Source organism: Anser anser (assembly GCF_964211835.1).
Source record: "Anser anser genome assembly, chromosome: 3".
In the NCBI taxonomy this organism is placed as follows: domain Eukaryota; kingdom Metazoa; phylum Chordata; class Aves; order Anseriformes; family Anatidae; genus Anser; species Anser anser.
The window spans coordinates 79,307,998-79,326,430 of NC_139722.1; the positions used below are offsets into that span (position 1 = coordinate 79,307,998).

The window sequence follows — 18,433 nt, forward strand, 5'->3', positions numbered from 1 at the left end:
ATACCCACCTCTATTTTTACTGAGGGGAAGCTTTCCTGGAATTAGCTGGAATTAATCTCAGTGTAGTAGGGATGCCTAAAGAGCAGACATGGAAACTTTTCCTTTGTTAACTTATACGTATACCCATGTCCTATAATGTAAGGGAACAAACCTTACTTGAGGTTTCTACTTCTAGATTTCTCCTCTGATTGAAAACAAAATTGGTTTTAGTTATTAAAAAATACGTCCTTGCCAACTTGAAAAGTTAGTTTTATATGAAAGGTATGTAAACTTAAGCCAGAAATAACAACTTGGAAAAAAAAAAAGAAGAAATTACCAAGAAATTTCTGTTCCAGTTTGCTTTGTTTAGTAAATACTCATTTACAGTTAGCTACACTAATTTTCCTTCATAATTGATTTCTGACTTACATAAAGATATCTGTTAATATCAAAATAGAATGGAATAAGCTCTTCACAAAACAACTGAAAATATTCTATCAGGCACAAATCAGCATTTCTAAAACTTTTCACCAATGTTTTAAATATGAGCTCTTAATATGTCTCTTAAAATGATAAAGATATATCTGACCACTGTAGAATGGGCCAAATTATGATAGATCTCTAGTAGAGGAAGTTAGCAGCCTGCTGCATGTGTATAATGTCTCAGTGCCTCCATGGCTGCAAAGCTTTCATATGTTCAGTACAACCCCAACACTTGCATACGCCTTGCAGAGGAGTGAGATTGTCATTGGAATAAAGAATTTTCTTTTTACAGTCTTAAGACATCTACAGATAATGAATCTGACTGAGTTCTCTAGGTTTAAAAAAAAGGGGGGGGGGAGGAAAAGAGGTGTTGGTATACTAAATAACAAGGTGGAGTAGAAGTAGGCTTTGCTGTCCATCTCTTCTTTTGATTAGGTGTGCAAACAAATGCCTGAACTTCACAATTTTGTGGTCTGATATAAAAATCGTAAATATGCAGCCCTGCATTGCATTTCTCCAGCCACTGTAGGTTGTTATTGATTGGAGTGAGATTGCTTGGAGTTAGAAATGGCAATAGCTGTACTTTCACCTTTCTCCTCTGTTTAGGTAACATGAGTTAGTGGCCAGTCTGTGGAATCTCCTCAGGTGTGTAATACTGCCTGGCTCAGAGGTCTCCCAGTTGTTTCTGCAATTAGGTGGTTCTTGCCTCATTAAGACTATGTAAAATCTGACTGAAATATAGTGGCCTTCATTCAATTTCTGTAAGTCATCCACAGTGTCGCCTTAATTTCTAGCTCTCCTACATGATGATCCAGTGTGAGGTATGATATGTTGGCTGGTGTCCATCATGCATGCTTTATAAGGGAACATGTTAAAATATGTGTGTGTGCCACTGAGAAGACAGGGAATGCTTTTAGGCATCGTATAAATGAGCTCATGTGTATGACAGGTATGCAGTGCAGTCTTTTAGCCTGAGCTTTGCTCTCACCTTGTTTGTTGAATCCTCCACTCTTCAGTTAGTCGTATGGAAGGAAGAAAAAAGGGACGTGCAGGCTTAAAGACTTGTAGATCTTGACAGAGCTGATGCTAGGATCAAGGAGGTGACAGAGATGTGAAGATGCTTGCTGTCAGGATTATGAAGCTGAGATAGAAAACCTAGAGACATGATGAATGAAGGGACAGTTAGATAAAGAAAAACAGTGAGAGGGAATGCTTAATCCCCGTGCCCCCTGCTGTTTGTGAAGAACTGTAACTGGGAAGGCAAACAATGATAAGAATTAAGAATGCTGCTTTTGGTTTTGTTTTTAAGTCTAATGTTTTAATTGTTGCTTTGCTTTTTTCACAGTGGAAACAGTTTGCATGCCTTTCTGAATACAAAGCTAGGAAAGGTGCTAGATCTTTTGTCTTCATGCATTTCCTAGAGCTGTAAATCTTGGCTTTCACCTAGTTTTCTATTCTGATTTTGTGTTTTAAAGAAATTCTGGAGAACTAGTTAAAAGTTAAACTGTTTTTTCTTCAAAAAAGAATAAAGAAACGCCTACGTCCCATATCTCAAAAGCAGCATGTCCAATTAACCTCAAACTTCCTAAAAATATTCTCCTTTGTCTTGAAACCAAACATGAAACATCCTCCTGTTCCCCACCCTACATCTCTCAGAAAGAGTAAAAGGGATCAAAACTGGGCTTATAATGAAAACTGCTGTAGCAGCCTTAACTGGGGAGTCATAACTGTCTGCATAATAAAGCTGCCTAATACATATTTTATTCAGTATAATAACTGTTAGCCTATAAATAGAACAGTACTATGAGTATAATGCTTGGGAATATTGTTTGCCACTTGTAATTGTTGAATGCTTTTTTTGGGGTTACTCCAAGCAGTTGTTCTTTTGACTTGAAGATAAAACAATTCTGGCAGAGCACTAAAGGAGTTCCATGCTTTCCCTCATTAAGAATAGTGCTAATGGCACGCAGGACGTTTCCCCAAAGGACACTTGCATGAGCTCAAACACTGAGTATAGCACTAATTGAACAACAACAAAAACTGATGACTGTTTTCTACACGTTTCTTAACAGTACAGATTGTCCCAGGGGATGATTAAACAAGCAAACAAAGAGATACTGAAATAATGAAGTCTTTTTTTAATGCGGAGCTCTTCATTTGTTCTGGTAGAAATGTTCGGCTTTGTTGATATTTTTAAAGCTTTACTATTTGTAATATAGAATTCCTGCTCCTTTGCCCCACTTTGCAGTGTATACCTTATATATCCTGTGAGGAAGTGTGTACTGTTGCTTTAAAATTCTTGTGAGGTGCTGTGCAAGAGAAGGGCTGAGAATGTTTTTTATGAATTCATGAAGCGAAGGGAGGAAACTTTTCAGGATTATATATATAAACTCTAAAATATTCACGTAAAATATCAGTCGTAGACAGGAAAAAAAAGTATAAGCCTTGAAGACAAGAAAGAGTATGCCCTCTGACATTTTAGGGTTTATGCAACTATTCTAAGTACGATCGAAATTTGTTCTGTACAAATGCAAAGCTTGCCTAAAGCAGAGGGGAGCCAAGAGTTGTGTGGTAGGTTGGTGTGTGGGGTCGAGTGGGGCATCTTTCTAATGTGGTTTGTTAAACAAAGGCTCTAGCTGAAGCTTTACTCATTTATTTGTCCCATAACAATATAGGACAGTGTGTGTGAGAATAATAAGGCTGTTGAGGTGTTAAACTGTTTTCTGTATGGCAATTTGACTGAGAAAGCTCTTAGGAGTGATAGTTTAAGCTGCACGTTGCTGTTTATACAATGAGATCATTAGATTCTGCTAGGAGCAAGCATAGGTGTGGTGTTATCTTCACAGCTGGAAGCGATGCATAAAACCTGGTTTGGAATGAGGAACCCGTATTTCTTTTGGGCCTTCCTCACTAAGGCAGCGTAGGGTGGTGATAACGTGTAAGGAGAACGTTGCCGGCCGACCTTGCTGTTTGCTGTGTGTCTGTGCTAGCAGGAATGGTGAATGGGGTGGTTTGCACAGAGCAGCTCATTAGCTCTTTATCATGTCTGCACTTGCTCCGAATAGGATTAGATGATGAGGCTGTAAAATGTCAGCACCTTGTCAAAGCTATTGCTCCGTGACTGCTTCTGCCCATGATGGTGCGGGAAATTCTGTGTAAAAGTTCAGCATTGACGCAGTCTAGCTCATAATTTATCTCGTGCAGGCACTATTGGTGTTCTGAGAGAATGATACAATGTCACTTATTTTTGTCTCCTGTCTTGTCCCATCTAGAGTCACTTCAGGAGTCTAATCATACAGCGACAAATCGTGTTGTTGGATTGGACAAAGTCGGTTTAGTCTGCATGGATGAAAAGGAAATACTTTAGTTGTGCTAGAGGACCATATTTTAATTTCATTATGCAGTACTGCCAGACATGATGCTGTAAGAAATAATATGGAGATGGGCGAGGTCTGTCCAAGTAGGCCAGATTTAGATGTCCTAATCACTTGTTTAAGTACTATTGTTCTTTTGGTATTGTAAAAAGGATTATGGTTAGAGCACAAACTAAACGAACTATCCACATAATGATTTTTGTATTACCTGATCTTTTGTTCTTAACTTTTTTCACTCACAGGATAGAAAGACCATCTTGTACTTGAGCTATGCTAGCTACCTTTTTCTATATATGTATTTCTAAAATAAAACCAAGGTTAAGAACAATTCTGCATATCAGAAACAGTAGAAGACTTTTTTGCTCTTAAACTTTAAAAACTGTGGTAAAATGGGTGACGTACAAAGGAAAAGCTTTTTACTGCATGAAGAAGGGTGTCGTGGATTGGAAACGTCTCACCCAGGAAAAAAAATTAAATACACCTAAAACATGAAAGGAAAGCTATCCATGAAGGAAGCAATCAGCTTTCTGCAAGATGGTGGGAAAACATAATAACACAGGAACAGGATGTAGCTGAAGAATTAAAGTTCATCTCTTTGCTGTTGTGGGTGAGAGGTAAAATGCCAGAAATGGAAACAAAGTTTCCTGATTATACTGAAAAATTAACGGAATTTGCAGTGAAGAAGCCAATATTTATCACATAATTTTGTTAATTCCTCTGTTTGCTTTCTTTCTTTATCCATTTCTTTGATGTTCTTGAGCTGCCAAGTGTGCCAACAAACTGTCAAACTGATTTTCTTCACCCTGCAAGTTGCTTATTTGAAATATCTTCAGATTGTTGCGTTTTACTGCCCTTTGTTTATTTCTGTCTCATGCCTTCTTTCTAGGTTCTTCCAAGGAAAGTAAACACTCAGCAATTGCAGAGCCTCTCACTTTTTATGTTCTGCTGCAGGATTTGTATGTCTGTTCACAAAAACTTAAACCTGGGAAAATGAATGTGGGTTGAGACATGACCGAACACAGCATGCTCTGTGTGAGCACTGGTCCCTGAAGGAGCTGTTGGGTTCAGCATGATCCTTAAATTCAGCAGTGGCCATTGAGGGCAGCATAAGAGCAGCTATATACAATCTCCTAAAGTTGTGTGCTGTGGATTGGGTCGGGTTGTCATTTCCTAGTTCTAACATAAGATCTAACTGTCCTGAAGTTGTGCAGCACTATTACAGGAAATACTGCTGTTGTTTACATGACAGTCTGAAACCAGTGACATTGTCCTTTAATTTAGTTTCATAGTTAGCAAATGGAGGAGTCCTTGCGCTCTGACTCAGGAGTTTTTTTAGACCCTCCAGCTGTTAACATCAGTCATTCACAGACCAGAGCTCTCCAGCCTCTACAGGAACTGAGTGCTGGTGGAGAATTAGAGAAGATTAGAGAAAAATGTATGCTCCTTTTTATGCTTACAACCACCCAGGAGAATGTGTCGTAGAGAAGCTCCATGACAGGAAACGGCTAGTAGAGCACATCATGATTAGGTTTTTGTTTTACAGTCACGTGGTGAGAAGTAGGGGTTGGTGGGTCATGATGTGCCTTTTTTGTCATCTCTGCTGATCTGTATTTATGACAATATGTGGCTACCATTAGTAATTCTGATCAGGTTAGGTTAGTCGGGACTTTCACACAGAAAAAGCCTCATCTTGAGGAGGACTTTTCACTGGCTTTGAACTGAGAAAGCTGGTTGTGTTAGGTGCTCTTTGATCGTCCAGCATACTGGCTGACTCAGAGCTTCCTTTCTTTGGTACCTGAACAGTTGCCCTCAAGGCTGTTACTAGTGTAAAATTTGCCATCTAACTGAATGACTTGAAAACTGGATATCAGTTCTCAGAGGAACCGGAGGTAGTCAAAGATCAGGAAGACTACTTGTCACAGGAATTTATATATATTTAAGAACTCATGTAGAGCATTGGCTCATCTCCAGAATTTTTCACTTTTTCTTTTTTTTGAAAAAAAAAAAAAAGAAACCAACCAAAAAAACCCTCGAGAACAAAACATTCTGTTAAAAAGTAACCATGGTATATCCCTTGGTTCTTAAGTAGAATCAAAATAAAAGGTTGTGAACTTTTCATCCACAATGAGTCATCTACAAGAAAACTAGCATTTATCATATGTACACATGTTTCTAATAACAATAACAAAAAAGACTCAAATTGTTCTCTGCAATGTGAGAATAAAATATTCTCTGCAGGGTATTTGTGCCTGTTTGAGAAATGATTTAACTCTCAGAGGCATCCGTGCCTGTTTAACAGTGAGCCTGTATTTGTTTATTCAGTTACTGGGAAAAAAGACGAATCTTGGTTTTTTCTTTTCCCTAACTTTGGTGTGTATTCAACTTTAAGCAAAGTACAAACAGCCCTAACACTGAAGCATCTGAAATGCAGCACTTCAATGCATGCGGATAGAAGGGAACAGAGCCTCGCGGTAGTTATGGATGTGTCAAGTAGCAACTGACTAATCAATAAAACATTGGGGTTAGTGAGAGAAATTTGCATCAAGTTAGTTATTGATTTAAAAGTAAACCAGTTTAGACAGATCACTGCCAGATTTAATATACATTCTTATTTTAGTTACGTTCTATCAGTAATCAATTTAAGGTAATACAGAATATATTTCTCTGTCAAACTTTCCCATCTCTGTTTGCACTGATTGCCAAGGTGATTTCAAAACTGAATTGTTACAATGGAGCAGTTTGTTTTTGCCAATATGGTTTTAACTGTGTTTTTCTCTTTCCCAGATCCTTTTAAAATTCAAGGACTCTGCATCGGTCTACCTGTCATAGTGACTCAGGTTTTGAAGTATTACTCAGTGAATAGAAATAGCAGAGTTGTTATTTAAGTTTGTAACCTTTTATGGACATTTGCTCTTGTGCTTTTATTTGTATTTGCTAGTTATTCCCATTGTATAAAATCTGTTCCTGAGTGGAATTAAAATTCTTCTAAGCCTTTTTCACAACAGGATGTCTATGTTGTGAGTCTCTCAGAGGATAGCTGGCTTCATACTCTTCTGTATGCTGTTATAAAATTAACCTTTGACTTCACACTCACGATCAACTAAGCAGCTGTTGGATTGTTTCACAGCCGCAGTTTTAGTTTAATTACTTCAGTTTTTACCACTTGTGTGTGGAAAGAGAACTGTGAATCTGGGAATTGTTGCCAAAGCTGCAGACAAATTAAAATGACTGAGGTGTTAATTGTCAGCTTCATCTTAATAGAGTGCTAACTTTAAAGCATAACGATTTAATTCGTATATTAATACTTTAAAATTTATTGCTTGTACTTATTTCAGTTGATATACTTGGTTAATTAATTACTTATTTTACCAGTTCTCCTATTCATTGATCAACAGGCTTGTAGCAGTGGGTTCTTTAAATCTACCATCTTCCCCATGGTCTGCAGAGTTGAGTAATAAAGGCTTCAGCTTAACTTTTTTTTCTCAGTTTGGGATTTCCACAAGAATGTGACTCCTTTTTTCCCTTTTTTTTTTCTTTCATTTTTAAGAGAGGGTAACCTAGCATCTTAAATGTGATAAGGTAGAGTTGTGACTGTTTTGATTTTGGAATGAATTTGCAATTGGTAATTTCATGTGACTCTCCTCGTAAATAATGTACCTCACCCATCATATTGTGATGCCAGAAGAAAATAGTTGTAACTAACTATATATTTTCCTACCGTCTTTCTGGTGGCTGCTTTTGGCCTGTGATTCGTGATTAGTGCATGGTTTAGTGGAGGAGCAGGGGAAGGTAACACAGGCTGTCATGTACTTGTTTCCTATCCCTCAACAGAGACTGCAAGTTTGGGTAAAAATAAGTAGAGAAAGAGGAAAGCAAAGGGTTGAAAGGAGAGAAGGAGAATAGCTTAAGAAATACAGAGATGAAGGTCATTCAGGAAGCTAACAGTGTTGACATTGTTGACTTCAAGAACTGAGAGGCATGAAATCCATTTTAACCCACTTTTAACTGTTGAACTGATGTTTAAATGAGAATCACAGGATGGTTGAGGTTGGAAGGGACCTCCAGAGATCATCTAGTCCAACCCCCCTGCTCAAGCAGGGTCACCTAGAGCACGTTACACAGGATGGCATCCTAGCGGGTTTTGAATATCTCCAAAGAAGGAGACTCTACAACCTCTCTGGGCAGCCTGTTCCAGTGTTCTGTCACCCGAACTCAAAAGAAGTTCTTCCTCATGTGGCGATGAAACCTCCTGTGGTTCAATTTATGCCCATTACCACTTGTCCTATCGCTGGCCACCACTGAGAAGAGTTTGGCCCCATCCACTTCACATTGTCCCCTCAGGTATTTTGATTAGTCTTTCCTCATAGGACAGATGCTCCAATCCCTTAATCATCTCGAGGAAGAAACAAGTAAATCAAATGGTAGGAGGAAACTCTCACCTCTTGTTTGATCTGTCATTCAAAGTTAAAATTTCAGTGCATACAGGCACATATATCTCAGGTAGAATTAGATTCCCTTACCTGACTCCTCCAGTTAAGGAATTCTTTACCCATTTTTAAAGTAGAGCTATCTTTTCCTACCCCTTACACATTAATTTGACTCTTGCATTGAGTGCTCCAATGACTTAGGTTTTTGAAAGAATCCTGATTTCTTGCTAGTACAATACTGAGTTTCTTAGAGAAACTGCTTAACTAATATTTCCCAGAGTTTGTATATGCAGAGAAGAGTAAATATCTTTGATATCAGATGATTCAGATGGAAAAAAAATTGCACAAATTTTCAGGCACAAAACCTCCTCCGTTATAAATAGGTGCTCAGAGGATACCTCAATGTAACGTCCCAATTCTTACGTAGAAAATACATTTTGAAAATATGGAAGAGATACTGTGTGTCTGTAGCTTATCACTAGTACAAGCTGTTCGTGTAAATGTAGTAAAATAATAAAATATTTAAGTGCTACCTTACATTTGTAATATTAAGAAATGCTAGTGGAAATAATACAACACTTTTAATTGGGATTTTTTGTGTGCATGCTAGAAAAAAATGCATAAAAGTAGCCTTACAAATTATTCTATTACTGGCAACTCAATCTGTAAAGAAGCCAACTTTGGAATAAATCCAAAACGAGCACAAGGGGAAGGTATTGTTGGATGGTGTAGTGAAATGGGATGGGGTTTTTCACCTTGGGGATTATTTGCTGAAATTAGCGGATGTCCTTCCGTTAAGCTAAAACATACCATGTTTAAACATCCTTCTACCTGCACATGAAAACACCTTATTTCAAGGTCTGGGGTCATTAGGAAGTTATGTTGTAGCTATGTCTGGAAGAAGGGCTTAAAATATTAATATTTTTTTCAGGGAAGTTGTTACCAGTCTGTTTGTAATGGTAACAATGTCAAATAAAGTTTTGTAAGGCTTGCTTGTAAATCCTGGGAGGGAGGTAGAGCTGCTAATTGTGAAAGGTGAAAGCAAATGACAAACCATAATGCGTGCGTAACTTCTGTGTGGTGGCCTTAAACAGGAGTGAGGAGAATAGTGGGTCAAAGCAGATTGGATGGGAAGAGAGAAGGCAGAAAATGCAGGTATATGTATGTCTACATAAATATATAAGAAATGAAATGAACTGAAAAGAAGGAGCCAAACACCCTGGGAAAAGACTAAATATGTGTGGAGGAGTTAAAGTGGAATGAGTGAAAGATGGGAGTTAACATTGCTCGAGAGCATATATCGAAAAGTTTGATTTGATCTCTTTGAGAACTTGGGTAAATGCAAAGTTGGTTCTTCATAGCTGATAATCATCTCCACGGATGGCAGAGAGATTCTCACAGATGTTGTCATGTTAAGTGCTGCAGTGTCTGGTGGCTTATAGTTTATCCACAGGAAAAGCCAAAATGTCATAATGAATTACTGGTCGTGTTATATCAGCAGGGTAAGTCAGGAGAAGAATGGGTGATGAATCTACCTCTCTGCAACTTCTGAAGTTATTAATCTTAGAATAATTGATACTGAATAGTTTTTCTCCAGTATTCTTCTATGAATTGTGCCCGGAGTGCCTTACTTGAATTCAGCTGCATTTATTTGCCCTTACAGCTCCATGTGTACAACAAATGGTTGTAGTAGGATGTTCTCATTTGGGAACAGCAGTGTTGAGTGTGGCTCTGGTTGGTTGTTCTGCTTTTCCCACTGCTGCTGTATAGAAGCATAAGGGGCGTATACTGAATTGCATCCACTCACCTTGCAAATACATATTTAAAAAGAGAAAATGCAGGTCATTCAACATACCTTTGTGATTGTAATGTGAAAGGCCTACAATCACATTTTCCCTGGAGGTCTCCTCCAGTTTTCCTGGGCATTTCCACTTTCCTCTTTTATTCAAATTGCTGTTCCCTTCTTTTTGATTTAGACTTTTACTTTAATCCCATTGAAGAACAAATTATCTGCTTTTTATTGTTATTCTAATGGAACCAGGATTCTACTTCTGGTACCCTTGCGTACCTCCAAATTTTCTCACTATACATACTGGCAAAGCTACTGTCTAAGCCTAGCCTTCTTGCAGCATGATACAGCAGTGTCACCTCTCTGCTTCTCTCAAAGTGAAACTATCCCCTTAAAATTGTTCAGAATTGTTCTTCTGCTAAGATCTGTCACGTTACAGTCTGTTCCTTTAACTTCCTCTTTTGGCTCTCTCTCTGTCCCTAGGTCAGATACACATGTATTGTTTTTGTCTTCAAAACTTTTTAGCTTCATCCTGCCATGGCTGTTTGCTCCAGGTTCATTTCTGCTTTTTTTTCCACCAACAGTGCCAACATCAATTTTCTGCCCATGAACTTTTCCCGCATGCTTCCCCCAAGTCTGCCCTGTGCACAGAAGGAAAAATTGACAGAACCTGTGAAATCACTGTCTGAACATTCAAGCTCTTTTATAGATCTCACCTGTGCTATAATGCATACTGAAAATCACCATCTGTCAAGTAGGTAGTGAGAGGCAGTTGTGACAGGTGGCTGCAGATGGCATATAAAGCTGGTACAAGCTATATTTGTTATCCTATCTTTTATTTCCTTGCCAGTACACCTTTTGTTCCTCCTGCATGCCTTATTTTTAGAGTGTAAGTTCTTTTGGACAGAGCTGTTACTCATCTTGCTGAACATCACAGCCTTGTCTGGTGGGTTTTTTTTTCTTTTTTTCAGTCTGGAGTTATTTGTAACAACATATGCTTTGTCCTGAACGTGAATTTCACCTATCATGCACGTTTTAAGGAGCTTATTCACTAATTCCTACAAAACAATTGGGAAATTAATTTTAAAACAAGTATTTACTGTTACTAATAACATGAATTAAAGGAAAATTTTATTTGTGTTTTTTTTTTGTAAATCAGCTGCCGTGCCTTTGACTTACTTGCAGTCTCTCAGCACTGTGTCCTGTGTCTGTGACCTTGTGAAACAGTAATTTGCACTCTCCATCATAAAAATGCTGTATTTTACAGGCTTCGCTATGGGGAGCTGCTGTTCAGTATGTTTCTGAGAGTAACATGATGCTTTGTACTGATATTACAGAAGGATCTGAATGAAAAGTTTGCTTGGAGTAAAAACTTGAAGATGTTTATCTGCTCTGTTTTTGGTCTGATGTTTGTACTTCAAAAGTGTGCTATGTTAAATAATGATTCAGTGTTATTTCTGGAGTGTGTTCTCTTTCTGCTAGTAACCTTTAAATAGTGTTACTTAAAAGATTTCTGAAAAAAATGAAGGATGGATCATTGCTGTAAAGTTTGAATTGTTAGCTTAATTATGCTGTTTTTGCAGGACTTCAAGAGTATGTTGAGGCAGCTTCATTTCAGTATTTTATTAAAACACGATCTTTAATTAGTGTTGAAGAGATCAATAAACAACTAATATTTACAGCGGAAGACAGGGAAGAAACAACAAACACGGTAAAAGTTTTTCTTTTCTCACGTGACAAATATCTTTCAGAAATGGTTAATGTGATGACTAGGCTCAGCCACATTTTTGGCATCTGATTAAATAAGGCCAGTGACTGGTACGGTGTTAGATACACGTGAGGGCTTTGACTCACGTATTCAAACCTTATTTAGTTTAGTAGTAAACTAAATCAGTGGGATACAAGTTTATTCATTTCACATCCCCTTTATTTAGGGCAAATTGAACACCTGGTAGGGAGAACCATCCAGGATAGCAAAATACTAGGAAACTAGTACAGAAGAGGGATTTTTAATGGCCAAACACAGGGCTTTTCCTTCTTCATTCTCTTAGTAAGATATTTGCAAATAGGACAGGCTTTTAGCTTATGTTCTCTTGTTCTTACCAGTAGTGGTACAGTTATTTTCACAAACTGTGAAGTTGTTAACTTCCGCGCACACCCTGCAGACCAGATGGCTGAATTTGAGTGGATGTTAAACTGTGGGAGCAAAGGAATAGAAACAGAAATAGAAATCTCCCATCCACCACTATTTTGGAAATAAAAAGTATTGGAAACTTGGAAAGCAAACTTGTCACTTTGTGATGACTTTTCATGAAATATTTATTTAGATACTTTAATGAATTTGGTTGATATGAAATAGATCTGAGAGAACTATACCTATCAGCTTCTTCTAGAAAATGTTTTGAAATTCAAGATGCTATTACAAAATGATATGACTTGTTTTTGTAACAGACTCTCTTCTTGATTCTTGGTTGCTTTGGTAGCTTTGGACAGACTATTCAATGAAAATTTAAATCTATTAGGCTGAGATCTGAGCAAAAAAAAAAAAAGCAAATGCAAATAAACATGGGTACAAAGATGCATTTACTCTGCAAATAAAGGTGGTAGAAGCATGGTGTGTTTATCATGCTTGTCAGAATGGAAATCACATCTCAGATGGAAGGAATGCTTTCATACCTTACAGCATACTGGAGGGAGATTAGTAAATGATACTTCTAAAATCAGACTGTCAAGTGCCACGCAATTTCAGTCCCCAGAATGTTTGTAATTACCATTGCTTTACAGTTGCATTAGATAAACTAGTGTATATTTGAACCATTTTATGCTGCTTTTTGCCTACTTGTCTTTACTGGACTTTGTTCTGATCTCTCCTCAGACTTCCAATTCCCAGGATAAGCAACCACACACTTGGAGCCTGAAGGTAACACCCGTAGATTACCTGCTGGGAGTGGCTGATCTAACTGGAGAGCTGATGCGGCTGTGCATCAGCAGTGTTGGAAATGGTGACATTGACACGCCTTTTGAACTGAGCCAGTTCTTACGTCAGATCTATGATGGTTTTACTTTTATTGGCAACACTGGACCTTATGAAGTATCGAAGAAGCTGTATACCTTGAAACAGAGTCTGGCAAAGGTAGAGAATGCCTGCTACACGTTAAAAGTACGGGGATCTGAAATCCCAAAGCACATGCTGGCTGATGTGTTCTCCTCCAAAGCAGAATTGATTGACCAAGAGGAAGGTCTTTCTTAAAATAAGGAGACTGTCACAGCCCAGAAGGGGAGAGGACTTGCATAGAGAGAGCTTATTAGTTATGGTTTGCGGGGTTTTGACTCCCAAAGCTTTCTAGTTAGAGACATTTTAATTTTATCTATGAGAAGATTGTTTGCAATAGTAATTTGTAACCAAAAATACTTTTTATGATGTGCAAGAGAACAAATGTTTGACTTTGTCCTCTCAGCATGGAATTTCCTGTATTGCTCCATTGTATCTCCTCTCAGAATGACCAAATGTTCCACAGTGGTCTGCACCAGTGGCTGTCAGTTGTGTGAGTCACCTCGAACTGGTGTGGTCACTACAATAAGTTTCCAGCAACCACAGCAGTGAAAAAAAAATGGTTAGGTACTGTTTTTTCAGCACTATCCATAGGTTTCTGCTGAGCCCTGTTTTCTGAGTATTTGGTTTCTATCCCCAAATAATATCTAAAACAACACACCTATGTATGTGTAAATTCATCCCTTGACTTGAAGCTGAGGTGGTGTCACAGGTGCCATGTAACGTAAGTTTTCTCTGATTAATGCTTTTAAGCATGAAACTGAAGCTAAGTCAACTTTTCACTAGTTGGTAGTGAAGCTAATTACACCAGGTAAATATTACCTTGCACTCATTATTCTGGGGCTCTGTTTAAATTGAGCTCTCTTTAGGTTACGCAGGTTCTTTAGATGTTTTGATATGAACTAGAAAATCCATTAGAAATAGTGGAATTTATTTATTTACATTTTCTGTAACACCTTCTAATGCAGAATCTGCCATCTTTGTAGACAAAAGCAGAATACCTGCCAAGTATGGTTAACGTGCATAATCTGGTGTTAGGGCAAGCACTTCTTGGTCAAAACAAGTGTGGTGTGGGAAGTCTGTTCTCTGTTGTTTGTGCTGCCCTGAGGACCTCCAGTGGGGTTGAACTGGTATAAATGAACAAGGGCTAGCCAAGCTGTAAATATCTGTTAGCAGGAACTATATCATGTGCATGTTCCTATGGAAAGGAAATTGCAAACAGAAATAAGGCAGACATTCTGACTTCCACATTTATCTTTGAGGTGGGTATGTCACTATTGGCAAAAAATCAGGGCTTTCTGCCGGTGTCTGAAGTTATGGAAGTCTGATAATGTACGTTATGCTAAAGGAAAGCAGATAAAACAACATGATCTTTAGACTCCAGGAAATAGGCCTCCCAACTGCAATTGAAAATACTGCATGTTTTTTATTTCCACTTCCATATGCTGTGATACTGCCAATATTTTTCCCATGAGTGTGTCCTGAGTAGCTTGGATCATCTGATATATGGACAGAAATGGGTAAATACATTTCTGTCACATTTTTCCATTGTTTCCATATAAAGCAATATGTGGTGGGTTTAAAAAGGAGAGTTTTTCCTATTGTTTATTACTTTTTTTACAATAAATTCTGAAAAGCAGTCACTGCCTGTGTGTTGGTTCTTTTGCCTGTCAGTCCTAGTAGTAAATAAATGTGCGAGTTTCCCACTGATGCGCTTTCTAATCACAAATAACTTTTCTCTTTTTCACTAATTTTATTCAGTGAAGTCTAAAAAGTAGCTAGGTTTGAAACTTTGTGTAATCGTCTTGCATTTTATTTAATTTTTCTTTTTCTCTTTTAAATTCAAGGGATTCAAATGACAGAAGTTTATCACTGGAATAAATCTGCAGTGGTACCCACGTTCTTCCCCTTGTTTTTCCTCTTTTTTTTTCCTGATGGGACGAGGGGAAAGAAAGGAGAGGGTTACCTATTTGATAAGGAATGCTTTTTTTTTTTTAATGCATTAGTATTTGAGTTGACGCAGGTAAGAGAGAGAATAGTGCTGTCTTTTAGTGCAGCTAGATTTGCTTGAAGTAATTGCATATTAGGATGATGTGTGTGAAGTGAAAGCCTATAGTTATTAGAGGTATTGTGTGGTATTAAACAGTCCTAGCAGCTATCAGGTAAAAATTGAACATTTTCATGGCACAGTTTGAAAAGGGATGATGGGATGAGCGACATACTAGAGCCTCTGTAGCCATGAAATGAGCCACTGCTTTAGTCAAATAACTATTGCTTTTGTACAGTCATTCATTATTTTAAAAAGACAGATATGTGAAAAGTATTTTTTTCTAGCAGACTTTTAAGTAGGGATTCCTTCAGAAATTACATTTTGATTCTAATGATTCTGAAATCTGAATTTTCTGTATGCCCAGAACAAATTTTTTAATGGCAGACATGATTTCTAAACTTATTCAGGCTGCCTGTTTGTAATCAAAAGCTGTGAATAATTTCTAATAGGGAGCAAAGTGTATGTGTGGTGTATTAGAACACCAGCACAGATGGGAAATAGGTAATGGCCTGCAAACCTCCTGCTCAAGGAAATATTTTCCCCCCCAAACAATTACACTGTAGCTATTTGAAAAATGACAGACATTTATCAGCAAAACAAGCTGCTAAACAAGCAATGGCAGTTTTCCCATTTCTTATCCCATTACTCTGTGGAGCTATTGATATGCTTGGTCTAGGGCCAGAACAAGGCTACGTCATAGCAGATGTTTCACGAGGGCAGCTCTGCGTGCTAAAAATCATCTGCTTTTTTAAAGCCTCCTTTCTCAGAAATGATTTTTCTTTGTGGGTTGACTTTTGTCCTGGCTATTAATTTGCAGTGAGGAAAATCAGCCCAACCACATTTAGCTTTCCAGAACTGCCAGTGAAGTTATGTAAGAGAAACTTCCTGTTGACAGGACACGTGTGTCTATGTAGTCCTACTTGCTTGGGTTTTCAGTGAGTTTATCCAAAATCAAAAAAATTAGACTAGACCCTCTGTAATATATAACATGTTAGGTGCCTTATGGATTTCTCTGGACCAGATTCTGGCACTGCCCTCAAAGAGTTTCTAATTTAAGAGCAGACAAAGGAGTAGCCAAGACAAACAAAAGGCAGATGGTAGAGGGAGATGAAGAGAAATGGGGAGGATGGGATTTTTACCAGAAGACTGTGTGGGATAGCAGTTTGGTTTACCACTTCCCATTCTGGAAAGGGAACTTTTCAAAGCTTCGCAAAGTCTCAAGTGTGACAGTAAAGGGTTAGTTGTGAAGGGCGAAGGCAGTACAGCGGCAAAATGGAAGGAAGTGAGGTAGAGACAAAGGGGGGAAGAGTGGCAAGGAGTGGGAGAGCGTGGAGGAAGAGCAGGATGAGCTGTGGGACAGAGGGTACATATGCAAGTAGGGTGGGACTTGGGGAGGACATGGGACAGGAAGAGAGCCCTGCAAGAATTTAGAAACAACGCTTTGAAACTGAGTGACTCGACTATAAAAGAGACTTGGAGTAGGCTGTAGGAACTGAATTTTAAATGACCACAAGGTCCCCAAAGCATCTATCTTCTTGGGTAATAAATAAGGGGAACTTGGTTTTCAGAGCTGCTGAGAGCCAACAGGTCCTGCATTGAGCAGGGGTTGCAGGCTCTCAGCGGTGCTGCCACAAATCAACCACAAGCTCTTCGTTCCCATACCACCCCATTTCCCACACGTTACCTTCACTCCTGTATCAGTAGGCACAATCCTTGATGTGCGAACTGCCAGCGTTTGCAACTGTTGGAATCAAGGTTAGGTATATCCTGTGACATAAAGGAATGTTTACGGTGACCACTGTATCCCCTTTGTATGCTGTTTGCATGTCCATTTTGTTGTCATTGCTTCATTCAACCCCATCTGTTTCTTTCCTATGTTTACTTATCCTTTCTTAGGCTGTACAGTTATGTTGAGCCATTGCTCACGTCCATCGCATGGTTTGGTCCTTTCTGCATCTAGCTGGCATCGTGAGGTAAACCATCTCAGTGCAGGAAGAGGAGTCTGTTGGTTTCTTAGGTAGGTTGGTCTACTTGCACCTCCAAATTTGAAAACGGCGCTCTGCCTGGGAGGGGAGAGAGGTCTGGTACTCCTGCAGTCTGAAGGCCCGGAGTGCATGTCCTACAGCAGCCATGGCACCATGTGTCAGGATGGATGGGCGCGCAGATCTCATGGTGATCTTTGCAGGTGAGCAAACCTTAGTTATTTTGAGGTTTGTGATCGTCACAAGCCAAGGCAAATTGTCTACAAACATGAAAGAAGCTTCTTTTCCAGTTCTGAGGAAGGTTGTCTTTGAGGAATATAATTTCCTACCAATTCTACCTCCCTTTACCTGACTCATTATCCCTTGGAAAGGCCTGTTGGCAGGGTGTAGCAGAAGAGGCTTGCCTATGACTTCTTCAGGAGCCAGTCAGTGCCTCCCTGAGCGCAGGCCAGAGGCGCGGTGATGGCTCCTCTCATGGCTCCTCCCTCGGGCCTGCAGCTGGCTCTGGTGTTCCTCCTGCTGCCTCCTGAGCTCCCAGCCCCCCCGCTGGATTTTGCGGGCCAGTGACAAGTGGGTTCATCCACGTTTATCCTACTGTTGTTTTCATTCAGATGTTTACTCCTCCCAAAGAAAGGGGCTGTTGTTGTGTAGGCTCTGCTCCTCCGCTGCCACATCAGGCCAGATGACCTCCTGAGTCCATCATCAGATCCTGCTCTAGAAGGGTCCTACCGCTTCCATTTAGTTCTTTCTCAAGGTCCTCTCCTGTCATGGCTTTAGGAAAAAATAGCTGACAAAACTAACCTGTGCATAAGTGGATCTGGAAATAGCCCAGGTTTTGTTGAAATGAACTTCTGTATGCTTGGGGACAGGAACCAGATAGGTGAAGGATGCCCTTGCATAGACAGCCCTTGGTGTTTCAATGTCATGGGAATGCTGTTAAGCACTGACAGATTTAGAAGTGTTGAGGGGTGTGAGGGGTTCTCTCCTCAAAGCTGGTGGTAGGTAGGTCTTCCTTTGCATACCTCACGCCTAAAGGGGAATATGACAGACAGGAGATGCCAAAACTGTGAGGACAAATGAGTAAGATGAGGCAGTGTAAGGCCGTACAGCAAATTGGTCAGGAGCCTGGAATTAGGTTCAGCTCTTTCAGCTTCCATTCCATCTCTCACCGCTGCTAATCTGAGCTCTTGCTGCACTCCAGAGCCAGCCAGCACAAGGAGCAGCTCTTTTTTTAGTCCCCTTTTATGGGACTGAAATGCAAAGGTTGCTTACATGCGGTTCTGTCATGTGCAAAGCA

General features: G+C 39.2%; 1 protein-coding gene across 9 annotated transcripts in view; it reads left to right on the plus strand.

The window, feature by feature from the left end:
• TSNAX (translin associated factor X) overlaps positions 1 to 14,743 on the plus strand; it is a 49,538-nt gene extending 34,795 nt beyond the window's left edge. For all 9 annotated transcript variants that reach the window (XM_083831097.1, XM_083831095.1, XM_083831101.1 and 6 more), the window contains 2 exons: positions 11,636 to 11,763; positions 12,928 to 14,743. In XM_083831097.1, coding sequence (XP_083687223.1) covers positions 11,636 to 11,763; positions 12,928 to 13,302 — 503 coding nt within the window. In that variant the 3' untranslated portion in view covers positions 13,303 to 14,743. The remainder of the gene's footprint in view (positions 1 to 11,635; positions 11,764 to 12,927) is intronic.
• Positions 14,744 to 18,433: the final 3,690 nt, after the last annotated feature.